This window comes from Phalacrocorax aristotelis, chromosome 8 (genome assembly GCF_949628215.1).
Source record: "Phalacrocorax aristotelis chromosome 8, bGulAri2.1, whole genome shotgun sequence".
In the NCBI taxonomy this organism is placed as follows: domain Eukaryota; kingdom Metazoa; phylum Chordata; class Aves; order Suliformes; family Phalacrocoracidae; genus Phalacrocorax; species Phalacrocorax aristotelis.
In genome coordinates, this window is record NC_134283.1 from 39,413,504 (window position 1) to 39,439,374 (window position 25,871).

Consider the following 25,871-nt stretch of genomic DNA (forward strand, 5'->3'; position numbering starts at 1 on the left):
CCATTTCCTTTTCTCATCTCTCCCTTATCCCAGGTGGTGATGATGAGATGGATTTTGACATTGAAAAGAGCACAGGCAGCATGGTCATTGCAAGACCCCTCGATGCAAGGAAGAAGTCAAGTTATAACCTGACAATAGAAGTCACTGATGGATCCACTACCATCAAAACCCAGGTAATGTTTTTTTCTTTAGTAGAGACCCCACCTAGCGTGAGTATATGCCAAAGGGAATCTTTCTTCTGACTCCACTGAGCTCTGGATCAGGTGCTAGGCACAAGAATCTCCTTACACTGTGATCTTACATCACACAGTGGCCCAGGTCTTTCCTAAGTACCAAGCTAAGATTTTTTTTTTATGTTGTTGGAAACACAAATGATCTAGGAAAGCCCAGGCATTTCCTGTTGATCGCAGCCAGCACACAAGGACACATCTACACCTCCAGCCAAGGTGGGGTGGCATTTCACACTCTCAGACCCCAAATTGCTCTCAGCTGCTCAGGCTGAACTACAACATGGCTGGGACAACATGCTAAGACATAAGGGAAATACATACGCAGTTAGATCAGGCTTGGGTCCATGGTACCATGTCAAGGCGTATTCCTGGGACTTGCTAGCCTATGTAAAGCCAGCACAGACACATCTGCAAGAGGTGAAGTGAGGCCCTGCCCTGTGCTGCTCCAAGTGCATGGAACATTGATAACATATCAGCATTGAGGTCCATGGGGCTGAGTGGGGCAACTGCAGAAATGCTCTGTCCTCTGAGCTGCCACATGAAAAGCAAGGCACTGGTGAAAGCAGGCACGCTGCTCTCAGGCAGGTCTCTGAGCCCCAGTTAAAATGGTTGCTGAGATTTGCCCAGCTTTACCTACCCTCAGGAGGGGTATTCAAGGCTTGATTTTTCACCAACGTTTTTCTCCACACATAAGAATTATCCAAAAATCCAACCCTCACTGCACAGGAAGACCTAGAACGTGAGTCACCCATCAGTGATGCTAATCATGGGAAATTTACTGCGGAGGTTTGTGGGGATGATGAGTGAGGAACATGGACAGCTATCTATCTCAACTCTCTTCAAGTATTGTTCCAAATAAGCAAACAAAGCTCCACCTTCCCTGCCACCTTGCATCTCATCCCTATGTTTATTTTGGCACTCAAGGCCGCTAGCAGATGTCAAAAAACCTGCTTGTGCAAAACACGCATGGCATGTTCAGGTTTGCTAAAGGAAGCAAATTATTACACTTGGTTGGGACTTCCTAAGATGCAGTCAACACTTCAGCAGGGGGGGTCAGGGAAGTCATTGTAGAAGACCAAACTAGGTGATTTTGAAGGCAGGATTCAGGCAGGCCATTGACAGGAGTTTGCTGTTAAATGCAGAGGGAAAGATTGGGCTAAAAAATTTGGACCGCAAACTTTGCTTCTGCATACATTCTCCACATGTGCTACCCTTGAGATAGCCCAGCCCCTCTGTTCCTTTACCAAACCTCCCCTCTCTGTCAGCATTCTGGCATGTAGTTAATGAGTGCTGGTGTGGAGGCACCAGCCAGCACAGCTGGCACCACAGCTGAGCAACTGCTGCTTTTCACAGCAGGTTGTGACAGTTTCCCCGTGTGCCAAGTTGCAGGCTCATTCAGTCTGAATGGCTTGCCAGATCAGAGAGATTAAAAAAAATGAAAGGAAGCAAACTGAAAATCACTAAGGGAAGGTACAGCAGGAGTTCCTTGGGGAGAAGGACAAAAGGGCTCCCCGCCTGGATGGCAAATCCCCAAGAGTTGGAGAGCTGTGATGGTTACAAGGCTCAGAGCATTGCTACACCCAAGAAGGGTTGGTAGCTGAGATTTTACATGGCTGCATAAGTCAGGTTGCCTCACGTCTCTGCTGCCCTCACTGTGCTGTCTCCCCTACAGGCATTTATCCACGTGATTGACATCAACCAGCACCGTCCCCAATTCCTGGAGAGCCATTACGAGGTGAGGATTCCTGAAGATACCCCCTCAGGGAGGGAAATCCTTCAAGTCAGTGCAACAGACAAGGACAAAGGCAAGGGGCTCATCTACACCATCCATGGCAGCGTGGATCCCAAAAGCACAAGACTTTTCCAGCTGGATCCAAGCAGTGGGGTCCTCACAACAGCAGAAGGCTTCAGTTCCCAGCCCATGCCACAACACACCCTAACAGTGATGGTGAGTCCCAGCCAAACCCTGCTGAGTCCATCAGCTTCTTCAGAATATATGGGTTTCTGGCAAAATTCAGACTGTTCTAGTCTTTGAGGGAGGATTTGTGTAGAACAACAGGGAAGAGGAAAGCAGGGTGTTAATCTTTACTATATAACCATCCTGGATAAATCTAACACTCTGCTTTCCTTTAACTGTGTGCTGAGCCCATCATCTGCTAATTTCATTGGAGGGCCATTGTATTCTTGTACAAGAAAGTACAGTGGATAATTGTAGATGTTTGGTTTCAAGTCCAAGGCTGAGTTTTGGTGCTGAAACTTACAGGTTCATTCTCACCCAAGTGGTTGGTACCACTGAATAACACCATCCTCTCTAAGAGTCCTGATGAGCTACTTGGAAGCCTGGTGCAGTAAAGGCTGCCTACTCCCTGATGTGGCCATGCCTGCTCTTTCTCTGTCATTCAGGTACGAGACCAGGAGGTCCCCATCAAGAGGAACTTTGTTCGGGTCATGATCCATGTGGAGAGCTGCAACCTTCACCCTCCACAGTTCAGCAGCATCCATTATGAAGCTGAAGTGCTGGACTCCGCAGTGGTGGGCACAGAGATTATACAAGTCAGAGCCCTTGATGAGGACCAAGGAGCCAATGCTGAAATCCACTACTCCCTTCAGGCAGGTGAGAGTCATGCAACAAGAGAGTTTAGGCTATGAACATGACTGCATTTTCATGCTCTAGCTAGTGGCCAGAGAGTTGATCAGCTTTCTCTAGATGTTGCAAAAAGCAGCAAATAGCTGCATATTCCTAAAACATTTTTCTCCTATCCAGGGAAAATCTAGAGCAAGCAGGTAATTTCCATATTACAGAAATTTCCATATTATGGAAAAAGCATCCTTCCTTAGGAAGAGGGCTCAATGTTAAGTAACTGGTCTAAGAAAAAATGTGACTGGATGAGTTAGAACAGCTTATAATCTTCTCTTCCCATCCATGGGAACCGAGGGAGATATCCTTGTCCAGTTGTGAGGCAAAAGTACCCCCATTCCCACAGCAGTTATCATCACTTCCACCAGATCCACCAAGAAACACATCCTTAAGGAAAGGTGAGCACCTTCTCAGCATTAGCTGATGGTCTTTTGGGTCATACAAGCTCAGTGGGCAAGTATTTTATTATTCACACTAGAGGTTAAAACTTAAATATTTATGGCTGTGCCACACTGCCTGTTTAGCAGGTAAACTCTTTGCAGGAGACAAGTCATCCCTTGCTCCATCTTTCTCATTGCAATGTAGATCAAGGACTGAGGAAAATAATTGCACCTGAAGTATTGGTAATTATAAGCGTGACAGGGCTTGAACAAACTAGTACAGTCTGTGCTACCATGTTCTGCACATGAGGCAAATGCTTTGAGCACATGCTCTACCACCACTAAACATGCTCAGATTAGAAGGGTATTTATCTCTAATTTACATTTTGATTGATTTAAAAGTTAGCTCATCGATCTCAATGGATTCATTGTGCTTAGAATGAAAATTATTTAGAAATTAATGAAGATTGTTGTCTCCCAGTGAAAAAAACAGATGTTAAATAGGTCTGAAATCAGGAGCATCTATTGAAAAGAGGCTCAGAAAACCAAAACCAATAGAGTGTCTGCATTCTTCACTTTGTAATTTCTCTTTTTGCAGGTAATGGGGAAGGTTTCTTCAGCATCGACCCATATTCTGGAATTATTACCGTTGCCCAGAAACTGAACCCATCCAGGCAGGAGCGGTTTACTCTTATTGTAAAGGCAGAAGATCAGGGGTTCCCCCAGCTTAAAGATTCTGCTACAGTGCACATCCGCATTAGACCTTCTGATCGAACTCCTCCAAAATTTCCAGAGGCAGAATACATCACAGAGATCAGTGAATCCACTGCTGTTGGCTCTCCTCTGATCCAGGTTTCAGCCACAAGCTTGTCACCAGTCAGCTATGAAATAAAAGATGGAAATGGAGATGGAGTGTTCTCTATGAACTATCAGTCAGGCCTTATTTCCACTCAGAAGAGCTTAGATTTTGAGCAAGTGTCTTTTTATCAGTTGAAAGTCCGTGGCACCAACATGGCTGGAGCATTTATGGACACAATGGTACTTATCTATGTCATAGATGAGAATGACAACATGCCCATCTTCATTAAGCCTTCCTTCGTTGGCTGGATCATGGAGAATGCTCCATCACAAAGCATGGTTCTGGATGAAAGCAATGCTCCCCTCGTGACCCATGCAACAGATGCTGATCAAGACTCCAGTGCTCTTCTGGTCTATGAGATTTTGGAACCGGAGGCACTGAAATATTTTTCAGTAGATCCCAGCACAGGGACTCTGACCAGTCGTGCTGATATAGATTATGAGCTCACCTCAGTCTTCCACTTCAGTGTACATGTGCATGACAGTGGAATTCCCAGCTTATTTGCATCCAAGCCAGCTAAGGTCACAATCCATGTTAAAGATGTGAATGATTCACCCCCAGTCTTTTTCAAAGACATTTATGAGCTTTCTGTCTTGTTACCTGCCCACCCAGGGATGGAGCTTTTGTCAGTGCAGGCAAAAGATGCAGATTCAGAGGTGACCTACAGCATCGTGGAAGGGAACTTTGATAATGCTTTCTATATTCATCCACTCACAGGTCTCATCTCCATTCTTAATGCTACTGGCCTGGGAAGCTACCGCGAGCTCACAGTCAGAGCCGGTGATGGCTTATATAAGAGTACTGCTCTGGTTAAGCTAAATTTAACTCAAGGCCACGGTAGCGGCTTAAAATTTGATCAAGATGTATATACTACGACTGTGATGGAGAATTCTACAGATGAGAAGACTCTCACAATTCTTGGGGTCAAGGGATATCAGCTAAATGAACCACTTTTCTATTCGCTTTTGAATGGAAAGGAAAGATTCAAAATTATGCAGGCATCTGGAGTACTCCAGACCAAGGGCGTGAAATTTGACCGTGAAGCACAAGACATGCATGAGATAGCTGTGGAAGTGAAGGACAACAGGAAACCACCAAGGGTGTCCCAAGCCACAGTCAAGGTTTATGTCGAGGATGTCAATGATAATCCACCGCAGTTTGAGAACGTGCCGTATTACACCTCAGTGCAAGACGGCACAGAGCCAGGTGATGTAATTTTTCAGGTGTCAGCAACAGACAAAGACACAGGGGATAATGGAGCTATTACCTACTCATTTGCAGAGGACTACAAATATTTTTGGATTGACCCCTACCTAGGAGACATCTCACTTAAGAAACCGCTTGATTATCAAGCTTTAAATAAATACAACCTCCGAGTCATTGCTAAGGACAAAGGTGAGCCTCCCCTCGGTGCTGAAGAGGAGGTTGTGATCAGTGTGAGAAACAAATCCAACCCTCTGTTCCAAAGTTTGTACTACAGAGTGAAGGTACCAGAAAACATCCCCCTGTACACATCTATCCTCCACATACAGGCTCGCAGCCCTGAAGGCTTGCGCCTCATCTACAACATTGTGGAAGAAGACTCCCTGAAACTGTTTAGCACTGACTTCAAAACTGGTGTCCTTACTGTCACAGGTCAGCTGGACTACGAGCTAGAGACAAAACACACATTCACTGTTAGAGCCACAGACACAGCGCTAGGATCCTTTTCAGAAGCTAGAGTAGAGGTGGAGGTAGAGGACATCAATGACAACCCCCCTGTATTTTCTCAGATGATCTACACAGCATCTGTCTCAGAGAGTTTGCCAGCACAGACCCCTGTCATCCAGCTCTTTGCTTCTGATAAGGATTCAGGCAGAAACAAAGTGGTCTCCTATCAGATCTTGGATGATGGTTCAGCTGCTACCAAGTTCTTTAATATTGATGCCAGCACAGGGCAAATAACAACGTCTCAAGCACTTGATTATGAACAAAATCAGCAGTTTCGCCTGAAAGTAAGAGCTGCAGATCATGGGATACCTCCACTTAGCAGCGATGCCCTGGTAATTGTGGATGTGACAGACATCAATGACAATCCCCCTGAGTTCAGCCAGCTTCAGTATGAAGCCAAGGTAAGCGAAATGGCTACATGCGGGCACATCGTGATAAAAGTCCAGGCCCTAGATCCCGATAGCGGAGACACCACCCGACTGGAATACCTGATACTCTCAGGCAATGACAACAGACATTTCACTATCAACAGCACTTCTGGAATAATATCCATGTTCAACCGCTGCAAAAAGGACTTGGAGTCATCTTACAACCTCAGAGTTTCTGCTTCAGATGGAGTTTTCAAGAGCACTGTGCCTGTGTATATCAACACCACAAATGCCAACAAATACAGCCCCTCTTTTCGACAGAACGTGTACGAGGCAGAGCTGGCAGAAAATGCTGAGATAGGTACCAAAGTGATTGAGCTGCTAGCTATTGACCCAGATGGTGGCCCATATGGTACCATAGACTATACCATCATAAATAAGCTTGCCCATGAGAAGTTCTCCATAGACAATAAAGGCCGTATTGCCACACTGCAGAAACTGGACAGGGAAAATTCTACAGAGAGAGTCATTGCCATTAAAGTCATGGCCAAGGATGGGGGTGGGAAGGTGGCATTCTGCACCGTCAAAATAATCCTTACAGATGAGAATGACAACCCACCTCAGTTCAAAGCCTCTGAATACACACTGTCCATCCAGTCCAATGTAAGTAAAGGTTCCCCCGTCATCCAGGTACTGGCTTACGATGCTGATGAAGGTGCAAATGCAGATGTCATTTACTCCGTTGACTCTGTGGAAGACATGGCAGAAGACCTTGTTGAGATCAATGCTGCCACTGGGGTTGTTAAGGTCAAGGAGAGCCTTGTTGGTTTAGAAAACAGAGCCTTTAACTTCAAGGTGAAAGCTGAAGATGGCAGACCCCCTCACTGGACCTCCCTTGTCCCAGTGAATCTTCAGATTGTCCCCAGGGAAGTGACCTTGCCAAGGTTTTCTGAGCCCCTTTATACATTCTCTGCATCTGAGGATCTTCCAGAAGGATCAGAAATAGGGTCAGTCAAAGCTTTTGCAGAGGATCCCATCATATACAGCCTGGTGAAAGGAACTACTACAGAAAGTAACAAGGATGAGGTGTTCACACTGGATGAACAAACGGGGGCTTTGAAAATCAAAAAGGCCATGGATCATGAGACCACCAAATGGTACCAGGTTGACGTTATGGCTCACTGCTCACATCAGGAGACTGAGCTGGTCTCCCTGGTCTCTGTGAACATCCAAGTGCAGGACGTCAATGACAACAGACCTGTTTTTGAGGCAGATCCCTACAAAGCTTTTGTCATGGAAAACATGCCATCAGGAACCACAGTCATTCAAGTGACAGCTAACGACCAGGACACAGGAAGTGATGGACAGGTGACCTACAGTCTGGAAGCAGAATCTGGCAACCTCCGAGGACTCTTCACCATTGATGGTGAGAGTGGGTGGATCACCACACTAAAAGAGCTGGACTGTGAAGCTCAGGAGGTCTATCGGTTTTATGTGGTGGCCACTGACCATGGCAGGAAAGTCCAGCTCTCTTCCCAAACCCTGGTGGAGGTCACCATCTCTGATGAAAATGATAATGCCCCACAGTTCACCTCAGATTTCTATAAAGGATCGGTAATTGAGAACGCGGAGCCAGGGCAGGTTGTTGTCACGCTGAGTACTATCGATGCAGACATCTCTGAGCAGAACCGGCGGGTCACATGCTACATAACTGGTGAGTTTTCCCTGACTTTAAATCTTCAGTGGGCAAGAATAGAGTAGCATCTCAAAGTGAGGATTTGATACCTTGTCTTATAGCATATTAATACAGAAATAACATTATACTGACAGTCCTTTCAGAAGCAGGAGATAAAGTCCGAGCTCTGTTATGAGCTGAACTTTTCAGTTAAATAGGTCTGGGGTATCTAAAACTCTTTAGTAACTAACTGCAGTGGGTGGAATTATCATTATAATAACTATCCCACCACTGATTCGTCCACAGTAATTACACAGTACTGTAGATATATTTATTTACACTTTCTTAATAGAGCAATAATTAAGACAGTGTAATTGCAATATCTGTTGGAAGGACAGAAGCAGAGGTACAGCAGGAAGGAAAGTTTTTCTCACATAGATACTGTGATCTGTATTTAAGATCTTTGACCCAACTTTTTTTCCTGCAAACAGTGCAGTCAGTTTACTCATCACACATACCTGCAGCTTGCCTGTATTTTTTAATAACTATATATATGCACACAGGATGCATATAACTTTCTGGTATTAACTGTGTTTCCTATGAAGCTATGTTGACTTAACAAATAATCAGACCTCACAAAGCTGCAGTTAACCCCCTGGTGGATATTTGAGACTGGTGGATATTTGAGACTGTCGTGTCAATCTTAGTGAGGATTTTGGCCAACAAGAAATACTAAAGATGACTCTTGCATCCGTGAAACATCAGTTGTGCCAAGTAAAACAAACTGCTGCTGTAAAACAACAAAAAAAGTTATACTGGAATGTTTATTGTGCATTTGCACAAGTAGAAGCTTGATTTTACTATACTTTTTGACCCCAAAGGGTCTTTCTCAGACCTGGAACAGATACTTCAAATTAAAATGTTTGTTCAAACTCAAATGAAGACCCTTCAGGGTCAAAACATTTAGCCAGATCATGCTGCAGCCTGTTATCTATTATTGTAACCATCCAAAACAGGGGAGGAATGCTGGTACTTTCAATTGGTTTATGGCATGCCTAGGTATTTGCAAGCCTTTGGGAGGAAAGATTAAATCCATTTATGTATTCACATTTCTGCCATCTTAAAGGTAGTAGTAACTTCCAACTACGTTAAACTTGAGAAAATGCACACTTATGTTAGTGGTGAATACCATATGTTCTCTCTGCTTTTGTACTTAGAAGTACAGGTCAAACTCTACCCATAAGCATATGAATACAACTGCGGTATAGCACTGCAGCAAAAGAAAGGAGGAGGTGAACACAGAACCTAGCTTCCCTTTGGTCACATGCACACTGATTTCAAACGCACAGAAACTAAATCCAAGCATGGGCTGGAATCTCCTAGCATCAGAAGAAGGCTAGAAGAGGTCCCATCATGCTTCCTTATTCACAACCTCATCACTGCAGCACAAATGAAAGCAGAAAGAGAATGAATTTAATTTACCCAGCCATGCAAGGCCCTTCAGAGTCTAACACGAACAAGCCCTGCAGCCAGCTCTCTTCATTGCCTCCCATTACCTAATGCACTCCCTCCTTCTGCCCAACGGCATGGGTTCAGCAGAGGACACCAGCTCCTTGCCAGAAGAGAGGGATTCTCCAGGGGCAGCATCCACCGCATGAGCGGCATGAATCTGGTGGACCGGAGAGCCTGCCTAGCCTGGATTTACCTGTCTCTCATTATTTCATTCTTACAGAATTGGAAAGTAGCCCCAGAAAGTGCAGCTATATATTAAACACATCTTTTAACACAAAGGTTAAAAGAAAATAAAATTACACATGGTACTGTAACTATAAGATACAACTAATGTCTGCGGGGTATTTGCAACTCTCAGATCCCTTTAGGAACATGCACCAAGAAAGACTGACACGCTTTAGGAAGGTGAGACAATGTGGTTTTCAGGCAATGAATATGCACATCTGAAGAACCTTACTGAGACATTTTTGCAACAAGGAGTTGTTTCCTCCTTCCAGCCCATTCATCTCTCCAGTGTAATATTCAGACAGCGAATAACAGAAACAGGCAGGGTATTTCTCAGCTGTGCAGTGGTGTAGACCAAATGCTCCCCACCTGGCTGACACACCACCAATGTCCTCTCTGGATCACCACTGCAAGTCCTTCGGCTCTCCTAAGGGACTGACAGTGAACATATCTATATCCCTTTCCCTTATCACTTTGATTTTCAGCACTCGGTAAATGCCTTTTTTCCTTGCCTCCTCCCCAATTCTAGAAGGAGACCTACTAGGACAGTTCACAGTTAACCAAATCGAGGGAGAATGGACTATTTCTTCCAAGAAACCGCTGGACAGAGAAGATACAGAGAAATATCTCCTCAAGGTTATGGCCTCCGATGGGAAATTTCAGGCTACCACTGAAGTGGAAATTTTTGTTCTGGATATCAACGACAACAGCCCCGAGTGCGGCCAGGTAAGACATCTGTTCTGGGACACTGAGGGCACAAGGGGAGCAGCTGGGAAGGAGAAAACACAATAGCAAGGAAGAAAGAACAGAAAGAGCACATTAAGAGGGTTTGGCTTGTCATAATTCTTCTCACACGATCCTGTTGCTTTGATTATGCTTAGCAATTTTAATTAAGCTGCATGTCAAGCAAGAACATTAAATCTAGCCTCCAAGCATGTTTGCCAGCAGTGAGTGCCTAAGCATTATGAAGGATAATTTCTGGAGATAAACAATGCCAGGAAGCCTCCTGGGTAGGGCCATGTAAATTACCAAGTTTTATATCCTGCTAAGCTGAGAGATTCCCATCAGGAGGTTTGTTATTGTAGAGAGCTGATCGCTGGTATGGATGTTACCCATGGTGAGAAAGAACAGAAGTGGTTGCTGCCCAAAGGAGATTCAAAGGCTTGTGTGAAATGAGTTCACTGGTCCCAGTCCACACCATGGCAGCTGGCAATGTGAGGCACATTGTGTTCCCCTATAAACCACATGGTTTATCCTTCTCTACAAAGCTTCTGCTAGTCCATCCCTTCCCATATGAGGTGAGTGTATTTTTGGAGGTGGCTCAGATGACAATGACACCTTCTGTCCTTGCCAGATATTCTACACTGGGAGGGTCTCTGAAGATGCTCTGCCAGGTCTTTTCATTTTGAAAATATCAGCAACAGACCCTGACGTTGGCAGCAATGCCCAGATAACATACAGCCTCCACGGCCCTGGTGCAGAGGAGTTCCGTCTGGGCCCACATACAGGTGAGAGCTGGGCAATGGGATGCTTTTATCCTCTTCCTCACCCGCTCCTGAGAAATGCCAGCTTCCAGCATGGCTCAGCACTTATCTCCTCTTGAGCAAACAAAAGGACTGTTCATTCCAGCTCCCCCAAGGTTGGAGGGGATGGCAAACAGGCTGGTTTATTGCAATACAGTATAGAGGAGAGTGAGCTCTGTGTCTTCCTGCTAGCTTTCTTTACAAAAGCTGGCATTAGCGTTGTTAAAATCAAGGGTAGACACTATTGCTAACAGCTGGGTCTCAATGAGGAGAGATTACCAAGTATTACAGTGCTGGCTTGAGTCAAACACACAAGTTCTAAACTCTAAAAAACATCTTACTGGGTCTTGGGCAGTATATTTGCCCAAAGGTTTCCTCTTTTCCAGAAACACGTGATGATCATTCTAGAGATTGCTTGGGGTTCATTACATTGCAGAAAGCTTAATGCAGCTGGGTTTATAAAGGTGTTTAGAAGTACAATTTGTTTACGAGCACTCTTATCCCATGACGGCATCCCTCACATGAAGTTCAGCCTGACTTGCAGGACTTCCCATGCCAAGCCCTGCCAGGGCACTGGCTGGCAGTGATCCAAGAATAGCCCCGAGCGATGTGGTGTGGACACATCACCACTATTAGCTGGATTACAAACGGTGTTCAAACCCAGTCTGTTGTCTCCCACGGTTCATCCAGGAAGGCAGAGTGCTTGAACTTCTCTGAGCTCTCTTAGGCTGCAGCTGCAAAAGACAAAATGCAAAAGACATCTCCTGTTCTTCCCAACAGGGGAACTGACCACATCTGCACCTCTCGACCGTGAACAGAAACCTACATACCATCTTGTTGCCAAAGCAACTGATGGCGGAGGCCGCTCCTGCCAGGCAGATGTAACGCTGATCGTAGAGGACACAAACGACAATGCACCGAGATTCTTCCCCAGTCACTGCGCCGTGGCTGTTTTTGACAACACCACAACAAAGACACCAATTGCTGTGGTTGCTGCCAGGGACCTTGATGAAGGTGAGTCAGAATGGGATTTACTTTTTAGTAGAGTTCATCTTTCATCCTGAATAGAAACCTTTGAAACCTAGAGAAGGGCTGCATCAATGGGTATAGATGATTGAATCTTGGTGAAGATGTGCCTGGATCTCATTGCTGACATGTTCTTGACTAGTAGGCTGGCATCAGCATTTTTGTTACCCTGTAGGAAGTACAATATCTGCAGAAACATGCAAAGACAGACTTCTCAGTAACTGTAACCATGATGCACAGCGCAAGCTGACACACAATTTGTCTGGGATCCAAACTGGACAGAAATTTTACCAAAGATGGAGATCAAGAATGAGCGTAATAAAGAAAAAAGGAGCTTTAGATCTGGGTGGGGTAGATGATATGGATGGAGAGGTCCTTCCGAAGATGCAAAGATTCTCAGAAACATAGGTAAGGCTCCTAAGAAAGGAGTTTTTAATAAACCTCTCCAGCAAAGACTGAATTTATAATGACAGATAAGCAAGACCATATTTATCTGCTTCAGAAACAGATATGAAAGGAAACAAAGTTTAAAACCAAGGGAAATAAAAATGGGAAGTACTAGTAAATACAGACAGGTAATGCTGATGAACGATGGTGAGGATGACTAGATGTCTGAACCTGCAGATGGACAGGGGCACACTTCATATTCAGACAGCCTCCATTTTACCTAGAAATTTAAGGTCATTTAGGTACGTATAGTCCTAATGGATTAAAAAAAATTATTATTAAAACTGCAGCATTCCTACCCGTGAATTAAACGCAGCCTGTCCCATATCCTTCCAGGTCTCAATGCTGAGGTGGTCTATTCTCTCTCTGACTCTGCCAATGGACACTTTTCAATTGAGGAAACCACAGGGGTGATCCGTCTGGAAAAGCCTCTGAAGGATTCGCAGCACTCGGCGTTTGAGCTGACAGTCTGGGCTACTGACCGGGGCACCCCGGAGCCCCTTTCTGCTCTTGGCACTGTCACTGTCTCCGTTGTGGATCTAAATGAATATCTGCCTGTTTTCCTGGCCCCTGAATACGTGGCCGTGGTAAAAGAAGATGTGGCTGTGGGTACAGAGGTCCTCAATTTGTCAGCATTGACAAGGGACAATGCGGAAAACACAGAGATCAAGTATGAAATAGTGAATGGCAACGACCATGGGAAATTTCAGCTCAACTCAAACACAGGTAAGATGGTCTCGTGCCCAAGCAGGTCCAGGTGGACCCAACATCAAAGGCTGTTCTTGCATGAGTCTTCTCTAGTTCTCCATTTGGCTTGCACTTCTGCTTTCCTCTGTCTTTAGCCAGCACAAGGGTAGGGAATACAGTCTTCTCTTCTGCACTAAATTTTGCCAGCCAAGTCACTTAAAGAGTGATCCAAATCTTATTGAAATTAATGGAAAGATTTCTGTTATATGTCTGGGACTTGAGAAGTGTTCATGGGAACAAGGAATACACGAAGAACAGGATGGGGAATTTTTCCACTTCAAAATGCAGAAGTTGGTCTCATTTAAAAAAAGTCTCCCCATCCTAATCTCACAAGGAACATTTAGCCCAGGGTAGCAGGCAGCTTTATTAGGTAGCACTCAATGAATGTGGATAATACCACTCTATTAACCATGAGCAGGTGTCGAGCCAGGTTCACCAGCCAAATAAAGCACTGCTCTGTTTGCACAGCGATCTGATAAGAGCTGTTATCAGAAGGCCAGTGTTAATTCCCTGAAACAAGCCCTTGGCTGCATCATCAATGGCTGCCTGCCCTTGGCTGTAACATCCTCACCCACAGTTCTTTCCTCAGCTTCTATGTCACCAAGGCTTTTGCTAATTTTTCTGCACCAATATTCTCATGAGTTTGTACGTCTTAAAAGACACAGAACGGTGCGATTTCCAGTGAAAAATTTTGTGATATTTTCGGTATTGAACCCAGGAAAGCATTGAAGTAGACAGGCACATTCTGTCCTTTTTTTTTTTTTTGCTTTCACTTTATGTCTTTAGTCCCTGTTCCTCACTTTGTTTTTTGAGATTAACAGTCTCCTCCTTCTTTCAGTGTCACATCCCAAGCCCCACCTACAAATCACAGCATCTTGCTGCCCACCTCTTTCTCTTGTACAACTCTGCATCTACATCTTACACTTTTTCATCCTGCCTGTGACGCAGTTCATTGATGCTCTACTACTGCCTTGGTCACAGCTTTCAATAGCACTGTTGGGCTCTGATCCTATTTTGTCCCAGATCTCCTCCAATCAAGACTCCTGGAGACCTTCCAGAGTTTATTTCATCTCTTCAAACACTTTCTACCAGAATAAGGCAGGTTATAGCAGAATCAGTTCAATTATATTTTGTTTTATGTGATGCCATGACTTCCAATAACCTGATTTAACTAGTCAAAGCTAGGTCAACATCACCTTTTCAGCTGGTAATTTGGCAGTCATCTTGGTACATCTCCAGTATTCCAAGAAACCTCATGTACCATTCATTCAAAGTATCTTCTGTCCTTTTCTATCCATCTGCCAATGCAGGTGCCTTGTACATAAATGGGAGCTTGGACTTCGAAGCAAGTCACGAGTATTACTTATCCATTGAGGGCACAAGGAGGGGCTCGGCTTCTCTCAGCGATGTGACCATGGTGGTGATCAACATAACCGACATAAATGACCATGCACCAGAGTTCATCCAAGACCCTTACTTTGCTGATATCCGGGAGGATGCTGCAGTTGGAGAAATCATCCTCATGGTATGATTATGAACCAGGGCAGAGGTCTTTACCTATTCTTTTACTTGTGCTACACATTATTTACTCTTTCTTTGCACTTGGCTTTTCCTTGGACACAGCCAACTCAGTGTGTTTGTGACATTCAACATCTAAGATTTAAGCATGACTTTAAAGAAGGATGATTGCCAGGATTTCTAACACTCCATAGAGAGGGAGAACATTTTGCCTTAGAAGACATCTTTAAGTGAAAACTTGAGATACCGAAGAGGGGCTCAGGAGCTTTGAGGACCTCCTAAGAGAGTTAAAACACCTGCAGAGGGCTAATACCCTTGTGAGCTGGGGAAGGCAGAGGCTTTCCTGGGCAAAACAGTGGAGCCCAAGCTATACCCATGTGGAGTTCTCTGCCCTGTTACCATCACAGGGGTGGTAAAGTCAGGAAAGAGAGAAAGAGAAAGCCATTGTTGTAGCTTTGTTGAGTTTTGTCTTGAAAAAAACTAATGAATAACACTTATGTAAACCACCTTCTTCTTCCTCATTTGAGGCAAGCTCAAACCACTATCCTTAAATGACAAGGAGGTCCTGCCCCCATTTCCTCCATGGCAAGGCCTTTTCGGGCCAGGGGTCCTAGCCTTTTTTTCTCCTAACAGGTGTCAGCTGATGACTTGGATGGAGCAATGAACAATCAGATCACATATTCAATTGTGGGAGGGAACCCACTGGGCCACTTCACCATTCAGCCCAAAAGTGGGCAGATCAGCATTGCCAAGCACCTGGACAGGGAGGAGGTGAGTTCAAGAAAATGGGAACAAGAAGTCTGAAACAGTTGTGCCCCAAAAGACTGAGGAGCACAGTATATTCAGCTACCTCCTGTTTTCTGAATGATCTGCTCATAATACTGTAAGCAGAAGGCAAGTCTTTCATTCATTCATTTTCTAGACTCACAGATACAGCTGTAAGAGGGTGGGCTTTAGGGAGGAGCCTTCGGTGGTCACAACTCTGGGCTGTGGTCTGCTCCACTGGTGCTTCAAGCTGGCTGGGTGAGAGTCAGCCCCAAACTGGAAACAGAAATGGTTGGTTTCTGCTTCTCTGCGTCAGAGCATTATAGAAAACAGCTATGGGGAGGAGATGGAAAGTTCATCTGGACTCTCTCTCATTCATAAAGAAGTAGGCAGCTCAAAGCACTATCGACAGATGTTTGCCCAGCTTGGTCTCACTCATCTTTGGCAAGTTGTTTCCCTTCTTTTCAACTGTTGTGAGGCTAATTTTCTTTAGCAATGTGCTTTGAAATTTATGGATGGAGAGCCTTAGCCAAGAGCAAAGCTATTGTTATGGTGCAATGCATGGCCTCAAGCATTTTAACAAGCTGCAGCAGAGTAAAACATCAGTGTGAAAAAGCCACCATTCCTTTATTTCTCCAAGTAAACATGCACTATAAATCCTCCAGATCCCCAGCTATTCCCTGACGGTTCGAGCCACAGACAATGGTCACCCTGCTCAGTTCAGTGATGTTGCTGTGCATGTCCGTGTGTCTGATGTCAATGACAATCCTCCTCGGTTCTTCCAGCTCAACTACAGCGTGGTGGTGCAGGTAAGCCAGGAGGTGGCTGTTCTCCCAGTCAGTCTAAGGGTACTAAGGTACTCATGCATGGGCTGCTGTTGGAGCAGAGGCGTGAGACAGCGATGAGGGATGCTGCTGCTTTGTGCTCATTGCCACAAAGAACTGGTAGCATCTGCAGGGGCAGATATTCTGCCAACAGATGCCATTTTCTCCTTCCAATTGCTTCAGGCACCTCCTGTCCTTTCAGTGCAGAGAGTGCAGAGCTTTTCACACTTTCCAAACCTGACTTGCAGCCCCTTTCTCCCTTGTAATTGTCCATGTCTACACGACAACATAAAGAGCCGACTGAAGCACATGGTCAAGCATCGTCATATCTGCTGGATGCAGCCCAGTTGTCATTTGGACTCATTAACACCTACAGGTACTCCGGAAGAAACATAAACAAAACATACCTTCATCTGCTCTTGTGCTGACGCGCTCGAGGAGAAAGCAATGGCATCAGCTTAACTGTCTGTGCTTAGCTACCACATATGTAATATCATGAAAGGGAGTCCCTTGCCACTACTGGGTCTCTGCCATTGCTGGCAAGAGTCTCAGTCTGTGTGTACCAGAGAGGTACACATGGGGTGTGGGATTTGTTTCCCTGTTCCTGATCCAGCAGCTGTAAGGGCACTGTGGGTTCCCCTGGGCCTTTTTTCTTTGCTTGCCTTTCTCCATTAGCATCTTTCCCTGTTTCAGGAGAATGTTCCCGTGGGTACAAGCGTCCTGGAGCTGATCATGAGTGACAGAGACTCCCCAGAAAATGGACCACCGTATTTATTCCAGATCACCCAGGGCAACGATGGGAAGGCTTTTGATGTCACCCAAAATGGTCTGCTGGTGACATCATCCATCCTGAACAGAAGAATGAAAGAGCAGTACCTATTACAAGTCCAGGTAGAGCCTGCCTTACTGTCCTGGTACCTGAATTCCCCAGCCAGATTTAGTAGTAACAAAATGAGGTTAGGATGGCACAGCTGTACGGAAACATCTCTGGCTTTGGAGAAATCCAATCCAGGCACGAATAGTGCAGCTTGGATCCAGCTCCAGAGCTCATTTCTCCACACAGTCTGCCCACAAGAAGCTAGGGGACAGCTTCTGCTTTGATAAAATCAGATAATATGATCATGAGAAATACTCTGTCAGCAGTTTCCTTAGGCAGATGCTTTTCCCAGCATCATTCTAGTGACTTCCAGTTTAAAGTGAGACCTGGATCTGGTCCTACAAACTTTCTCCAATTATCCTTATCATTTAAGAAGTGGTTTAAGTTCCTCTTCAAAAAGGATTTCTATTGTTGCAGAGTGAATTAATTATTTTTCAATGTTATCAGTGAGGATAGTCCATTACAAACAAAACGATAATAACATGTAAAGTACATATTTCTTCAGTAACGGTAGTTGTTCTAAAAGCTAGGTACTATTATATTATAAACCTCAGCCACTAACTGCCTAAGATTAGGGAGAAACTTATCCTATAATCTGATTAGTCGCATTTTTCTAGTTTGAGGTTCCTTGACTCATGCTAGACAGACATTGTCAAAGGTGGGACACAGGCTTAAATAGTCCAGAAGGTGAGCAAATGTGTTGATGTGCGTAACCGCTTTATATCTTTGTACACTCAGTTACGCATGGAACCCCAAAGATTGGCAGCATCGCTAAAGATGATTAACCCTCAGGAAATCAGAGTCACTCAGGTGTGCCTCAGCCGCTGATGAGTGCACAAAGAAATGAGCGTGACCCCACCACTAACAGACGGTCTCAATCAGTCTCCATGCTGGAAGGCATGCTACCATTTCCCTGGGGCCAGCTCCAGGCAGAGGTCCAAAACTGCTGCCGATTTTTCCTGTTCTTCCTTCATTCCCAACCCACTCCCTGACAACTTCCACCCATTGCTACCTGCAAGGCACCCTCCTTTGCAAGACCTTATCGTACCACCCAGTCAGGTGACGTGACAGTAACGTGGCTATAATGGATCTTTCTGTTCTCCTTGACAGGTCTCCGACAGTGGTATCCCTCCCTTGTCCTCATCTGCCTTTATAAATATCCAAGTGACTGAGCAAAGCCAATATGCCCCCTCAGCCCTTCCCCTGGAAATATTCATCACCACCAATGAGGAAGCCTTCCGAGGTGGCGTTCTGGGCAAGATCCATGCCACGGACCGAGACCCCCATGACACGCTGGTGTACACGTTGGTGGCAGAAGTGCCCCAGGAGGGGCTTTTCTCTGTTGGAGCTGCAGATGGGAAGATCATTGCTGGGGACAAGCTTCCCCATGGCCACTATCTTCTGAATGTGACAGTCAGTGATGGTACGTTCATAGCCACCACCAGCGTCAACGTCCATGTGTGGTGCTTCACGCAGGAGGCCTTGGACAAGGCAGTGGTGTTACATTTCCGCCACCTCTCCCCTGAGGAGTTTGTGGGGGACCATTGGCGCAACTTACAGAGATTTCTGGGAAACATCCTTGTCACCCGGCGCCAAAACATCCACATGGCCAGCTTACAGCCTGCAGCTACCTCTGATGGAGTGGACCTGCTCTTGGCTGTCGGAGAGCCACATGGCTCCTTGTATGAGCCTCGGGTCCTTGCAAATAAGATCACTGTGTCAGCTGGGGAAATGGACCAACTTGTTGGTCTCCGGATGAAGAAGGCAATTCATGTTCCATGTCATGGGTCAGACTGTGCCCACCGTGTCTGCAAGGAAACCATTCAGCTGGATCCAGGCATGATGTCTACTTACAGCACTGCCCGACTCAGCGTCCTCACTCCGCGGCACAGCTTGGAGCAAATCTGTTCTTGCAATGGTGAGCAACCCTTCCTGGTAGTGTCCCACTATAAACCCGGGCATATTGTGTTTTCCTTCAGTACACTGTAAAGCACCGGGACTTTCCATGGAATTCGGTTGTCCCAATGACCAACAATTCTGCCTGCAATTTCAAAGCCAAATCTGAACTCGTAGAGCTTGAAAGTTTCCCTTAGTCTGTTTTTCCTTCTTTTAAATTAATCTCCTGTAATATTTCATTAAATAACAGCAACATCTATCCATCTCATTGGATAAAGTCACTCATACCTAGCAGGTAACAAAGCTCAGTGATCAGCAAAACATAGTCAGCAAAACCTAGACTAACTGAAAAAAATGAGGAAAGTCAAATAAAGCATATTTGTTATACTCTCTCTAGAATACTTCAAGAAATAAATGGAGGGAGCAAGGATAGAGGTTGGCATCACTTGGGCAGGAATGGTAGGGGGATACCATAGAATAACATAAAGGCTTATTAAGGATGAGGGATTTCAAGGGTGGTGTAGACCATGCTGACGGCACTTTGAAGGTGCTATAGGACAGAAATAATGGGGCTGCTACTGCAGGATTGTTTTACAGCTGAGTACATAGAAGCAAAACAGGGAGCTCCAAATGGGAGCTGTGGGAGATTGAGGCAGCTGTACATGGGTTGCTGTGGACAGGACTGGTCCTGGACAGTTATGGTGTCAGGCTGGGAAAAGACGCCAGGCTAGCTACAGTCCAAAGTCTCAAAGTGTGACAAAGATAAGACCTTTCACTCATTCTCCTTCCAGGAACGGCTGTGAGGTTTGGGGGCCACAGCTACATTTGGTACCAGCACTCACAGATCGGCTCCTGGCACATGCACTTTCGCCTGAAGACCCACCAGCTGCATGCTGTCGTCTTCTACGCTAACGGGACTGACCACGCCACTTTAGAGGTACATATTGCCATGCACAAGGATTTCTTTCAAGTGTAAAAAAACACTTACTGTTTCAGGGAAGAGAATCACAGAAGGAGGATGCAATAATATGTACCCTTAGTAATTAACTAGCTAAAATATAAGACTTGGGAAGACCCAGTGAGAGCCAAGCACTGTTTGGCAATTACTGCACACACCACTAGTGAATTGGTTTTTACACCTGTGAATGCACGTGCTGGTCTCTGGTGCAAAGGCAGCATATACCCATATCATAGATCTACATCACCTTGTTTCCTTACTGCTTGGTTTTCCATCCCTCTCTTACAACACACGTCTCAGGGCAAAGAATTTACCAGGTGGGATTTTCCCCAGACCGGTCTGCTTCCACTGTAGTAAAAGGCATGTGCCCCCCCAGACCTTAGGAGTTGGGTCAGACTCTCACTGAGCACACAAACCATTTGCCAGACCATGTTACGGCTCAGTCTGACACAGAGGAGGCAGCCACTTTGGGCTAGAGGATTGGGGTAACAGACTAGAGATGAGGAGGGCATAGGGGAGCTCTGAGAATGGGAATGATATCACCAGCCTTTACCCACACCAAAGCACATGCATCTAATCAAATGGACCACACATTAAAGGTCCTTTACAGTAAGGGACAGAACAGACAAAACTGGAGTCTTATCTCAACCCCCCACTCTTTCCAACCACTTTCTTCAGGGAGTTTCAATGTTTAAGACAGCCACAGAGCCAGGAACATTTCAGTCTGATTGCTCTCCTCCCTCTGGTTGCACAATCAACCCAGCATTCAAAGACTATCTCCCGCTTCCACTTTGGCAACAGAAGGAAAGCAGCAGATGACTAAATAATAGGATTTTTGTATATTTCTCATCAATTAAATTTGGACTAATTGGAGACCAAGATCACAGAACATACTTACCAGCTTACACAGATTTGTCCCTGAGACTAATCACGTTTAGATCTACACACTGTAACCCACCTAGAAGTGTTCACCCTGTCCCTGAATTCCCTCACCCCATCTCGTGGTTTCACCACCCCAGCTTCCTATTTTGGAATCATTTTCTTTCCACTGTTATAAAGGACCCAGGCAGACAGGGAGCTGCACAGCAGCCAATGCCCAGAGACCTGCTCGAAGTACATATTGCAAGCTCCTGCTGCCACAGCCATCGCTGCTTAAGAGCAAGAGCAGAGAAACATCATTCCTACACCCTGTACCCATCCCTGATAGTGACTTTAAGCTGCATTGTAACGGGCTGACAAGGAAAACTTCTCAAGAAGGTTCTCCAGCTTTCTGCCCTGTCTCTTGGAAGAAGAGTCACTAAGTAGTTCAGAAGCAGCCCAGCACTCAGGATGGTGCTCAGAAAGAATGAGATGGCAGGAAGCTCTATTGAGCCAGGCCTAACACATAGAGTCAAGGGAGAAAAGACTCATTACTGATGGAGTTCAGTATGCCCATGATCTCCTGTATGCAGATGTCTCCACAAGCTTTTCAATAGGAAACATTCATAAAGCCTCCACCATAAAGTTGCCTGTGAATCATTTCTTCACTGACTCACTTTATTAACAATATCTCAGGGATCAAATAGTTTTAGACCATCTGGTGTGAAAAAACTGAAGGAATCCCTCAAGATTTTAAGCTTTGTGGACTGCAGTACTCTAGGTGTGAGCTGAAGCTTTAAAAGAACCATAACTGATGGTTTGTAGATTGGGTGAAGAGGATGAGTTCTCCCAAGGGCATGCATATCATCGCCCTTCCAATCACTAAGCTTTCCTGATGTTCAGAAATAGGGTGCAGCAAGATGGCAAACCAGGCAAGCTGTGAAAGACTTGGCAATCTGTTAGTTCTTGCTCCAGGGAATTGAGTTTTCAGCTGTCTCCCAGCCCCAGAAATTGATAAGCCCAATCTACAGACCCATCTGAAGCGAAATAATGTTTCTCAAGATAAGGGGAAGTGACAAAGTTCTCTTGTGCGCTTGCCAATTGTGCAAAGAGATTTACACACGTTGCCCTGAGGCCCTTCCATGGTATGTGCCAGTTGCATCTAGTTCTTCCTTCCTTCAGCGGTTGCTCTCTCCTCCCACAAGGATTTAATTATACTGTGGACTTCTCTAAGAGTTAACTGTTGTCCTGCTCTGCTTTTGATCCCTCCAGAGCAGCCTCATCATATTGTACGTAGGTTCCTCCAGAGTTCAGTGTAGCCCATAATCACTCTTCCTCTTCTAGCTTCTTCCAAGCATCACCGTGCCTCCCTGTCTCTAATGCTCCCCATGGAGATCTCTTTTGCCTGGGATGAATTGCTTGATGTTACATAGCAAGCTTTGCAGGTTTTCCATGAATGTTTCATTCCACCTCTTTTCTCCTTCTCCATAGGCTCTTGGCTTCTATGAGAGGGAGGTTTTATCAATAAAGCACTTGGGAGAAAAGCGTGAAAGAGGTTCACTCCTGACTTCAGCCTGAAACAACACAGCTAACCTTTCCTTTCTCCTTCCTCCATATGAGTTTTAAAGATGAATCTTGGGCCACAGATATGAATTTCTGATGTCCCAGAAGACACTAGTGTGGCTCACTTCTAGAACCTCAGTATCTTGTCTCCCTCCCATCTGCTGGAGATCAAGGTTTGGATTGCAACACCTATCAGCAGCTTTGGCCTGGCTTTCCAGCTTGCTGGTTAGGAGCCGGGTACAATAGTAATCCTTTTCTCTGTCTCCCAACTCCTCCTTGCCTCCTCCAGAGAAAGCTGCCAGGGCTTCTCCTTGCCAAGGTCCTTTCAGAACCCTCACCCATGCCAAGGGGGGAACTGCTCCAGCACCTTCCCCACCACTAACCAGACAGTGAGAACAGAATAAAGGCCATGTGGTCCAGAGCAAGAGTCCTCCTGTGACTGGTGATGGAGTTATAGATAGTCTACATACCAGGGCTCTGATTAGGCTCAGGAGGCGGGGAGAAAGGGTGAGCAGCTGCAGTAGATAAACACATGGCTCTGCACCCTGTTATGCAGAAAGATGAGCGTTCCTCCTTGCACACTGGTCAAAGGTTGCAGGGAGGTGGTGCAAGAGATGATGGTGTTTTGCAAAATAAAGGAGGTTGCAGTCACTTAAACAGGTTTTCATTGATTCATGCAAAGCTTAATATGAGTGAAAGGGGCTGCATTTGCCTCATTGGAAATTCCTGGAATCTGAAAGGTGGGATTCATCTTCACCCTCAGTGCTTAGGCAGGAAGAGAGGCAAACAAGCAGCAGAAGTGTTGAAAGCCACCATGAACAGCAGCCACCTGTATCACAGCTAACCATGACTTTTGGGACATGTTTTACAGATGGTTAATGGAGTGCCTCAACTTGGATACAGCTGCCGTGGGAACTACACCGGGAACCTCTCCTCCGCACGTTTTGTGAGTGATGGTGAGTGGCACTCAGTCTTCCTGGAGGTGAAGAACACGTCTGTCCGCCTGCTCATTGATGGACTGGGAAACGCCTCTCTCCAGCTGCCAGCGACCTGTAGCATCTCCACGGGCAGACGAGACTTGCTTTTTGGGGGCCTCCGGCAACCGCTCCAGTCCCAGAGAGTCACACGGGGGTTCAGGGGCTGCCTGGACGTGGTTGCAATCAACGGCAGAGAAGTGGTTCTCCTGCCCGGGAAAGGGCAATCAAAGGAAGTCATGGAGGAGGTGGGAATAAAGCAGTGTTGCTCCCCCACCGGTGCCTGCAGCAGCAACCCATGCCTCAACAACGGGATGTGCTCTGAAACTCATGGAGGAGGTATGTGAATATCCTACGCAGAGCAATAAGGAGTGAAGGGAGAGAAAGATACAACATCTCCATTCATCCCTATGCAAGGGGCTACTCCAGAGGAGAATCAGAGGTCCCCTGTTCTGGAGACCCCAAGTGATAGCTGACTTAGTGCAGCAGCAGCTGGGGGTATGAGATCATCATCCAGACTCTCATCAGCAGACCATGGCCAGAGGGCAGGAGGGCGTTTCTAAGGAGTGTGCATGACCTAGGAGAGCACAGCATTGCCAAAAACTCAAACGCAAATAGAAATTCCACCCACCCCTCTCATCCTCTTTGCTTAAGGATCCATTAGCAAGGCTGGAATCAGGCAAGATGGGATCATGTAGCGATGGTATCTGGGCAGAAACAAGCCAAGATCTTGGTCTATTCCCACTGCAGTCAGTGACTCCCCGGGGCCATGGGAAGGGATATGGGAAAACCGTAAGCTCAAATCCAAGAGTGTCAGGCTAACATGGGGTGCACATGCTCAGCAGAGGTTTGGTATCAGGCTTTTCCCAAGCCAGTCTCACCACTGCCCTGTTCCTTCCATCAGAGGGTCTCTCCGCAGTGAGCTGTATCACAGGGACAGGGCTAGTTTGCAGTGGCCTCAGAGGGAGGAACCATTCCCATCAATGTCCACTCTTGTGTCACTGCCCTACACCCATGTCCCAGCCTCCAGCACAGTGGGGTTGCGCCCCATAATGCCTTGTCTATTGAGACAGATACCATCTGCACTTTGGCCCTTCCTTGGGGCAGAGGGCTGCTTTCTAGGCTGCTGTGTGGGGCAGGAGCTCCTCCCATAGCTCTGTGCTCTCTGGAGCCACTGCTAAAGCCCCCACCCTGCCCAGCAATCAAGAGAGGATGGAGGAGGGAGCGCACCTCCTCCTGCCCTGCCTGCAGCCTCTGGGAACAAGATTCCCAGCCTTGTCAGCTCAGCAACTGCCTGGCTCAGGTGAACTTGTTTGACACGAGATGCAGCTAAACCAAACAGCCTGGCTGGCACTCACGCCTCAGCCTTACTCTTGAGACCCTCCACACAGAAAATCCCCTCTGGCTGGGCTGGAAGGGGCTCAAAGCTCATGAGGTGAAAACTCATTTCTGCTCTAAGTCAAGGCATCACCTGCTTGCTTTGCAGACAGCATACAATGGGAGGAGGAAGGAGGAAAATCACTCCCTCACTAATAATCTAATAGTCATCCAGTGCCCTTCCCATAGTTTCCTTCCAAGGTGATCAACCTATCCTGCAAATGGCGCAGCTGCCCAGGAAAGAGCCTGTGGGTCACGGTCCCAGGCAGAAACATGCAGGACATGACTGCACGGAAGGGGTTGCTCAAGGGACGTTTAGTTTGTGAGGTTAACCTGGGTGCTTGGCTTCCTTCAGCATTGTGGGCTTTGTCCTGGAGACCACGAGCATGAAGTGCAAGTTTATGCAAAACTCTGCCTGGGGATCTCAGGCATGGGATCACATGCACCGGCAAAGACATGTCTGTGCAAGCGAGCCCGCGTAAGCCACGTGGCCGCGTGAGAACGCATCTGTGCAGAAAGGGTCAAAGCCAGACCAGTCACCGCATCAAACACAGCACTCAGGACCACAAGTGCAAACGCATGTGAACCCCCGCATCAGGAACATGTGTGTTTGGGCACATGTAGCCCTACAGGCAATGTCCAGCACCTGCTGCACAAGTGTCAGCATGTCCTTGTTGTACAACTCTACCACGCATGTGGAAACAGGTCTGCATTTGTTCAGTCTGTGCTCTAAAGCAGGGATGTTTAGCTTGTGGATGAGTAGCAAAGACTTTTCAAGCGTGCTGCAAGATGGAAACTCTGAACTGCCCACACGGCACCACCAGCCGAGTGACTAGCAGGAGCTCAGCACAGCCAGGGACATTCCCATGCTTAGGGCTACACTAAACAGCAGCCAAAAAACACAAACAGTAGCAGCCCCCT

The 25,871-nt window shown here is 46.2% G+C and overlaps 1 protein-coding gene across 1 annotated transcript in view; it reads left to right on the forward strand.

Annotated features, from left to right (window-relative positions):
• The window catches only part of FAT2 (FAT atypical cadherin 2), a 48,681-nt gene that overhangs the window by 16,107 nt on the left and 6,703 nt on the right, over positions 1–25,871 (forward strand). The window contains exons 6-20 of the mRNA XM_075102664.1: positions 34–173; positions 1,903–2,178; positions 2,634–2,844; positions 3,847–7,899; positions 10,127–10,323; positions 10,952–11,105; positions 11,901–12,134; positions 12,930–13,319; positions 14,651–14,865; positions 15,492–15,629; positions 16,289–16,432; positions 17,141–17,338; positions 18,435–19,242; positions 20,012–20,157; positions 23,471–23,912. Coding sequence (XP_074958765.1) covers positions 34–173; positions 1,903–2,178; positions 2,634–2,844; positions 3,847–7,899; positions 10,127–10,323; positions 10,952–11,105; positions 11,901–12,134; positions 12,930–13,319; positions 14,651–14,865; positions 15,492–15,629; positions 16,289–16,432; positions 17,141–17,338; positions 18,435–19,242; positions 20,012–20,157; positions 23,471–23,912 — 7,746 coding nt within the window. The remainder of the gene's footprint in view (positions 1–33; positions 174–1,902; positions 2,179–2,633; positions 2,845–3,846; positions 7,900–10,126; positions 10,324–10,951; positions 11,106–11,900; positions 12,135–12,929; positions 13,320–14,650; positions 14,866–15,491; positions 15,630–16,288; positions 16,433–17,140; positions 17,339–18,434; positions 19,243–20,011; positions 20,158–23,470; positions 23,913–25,871) is intronic.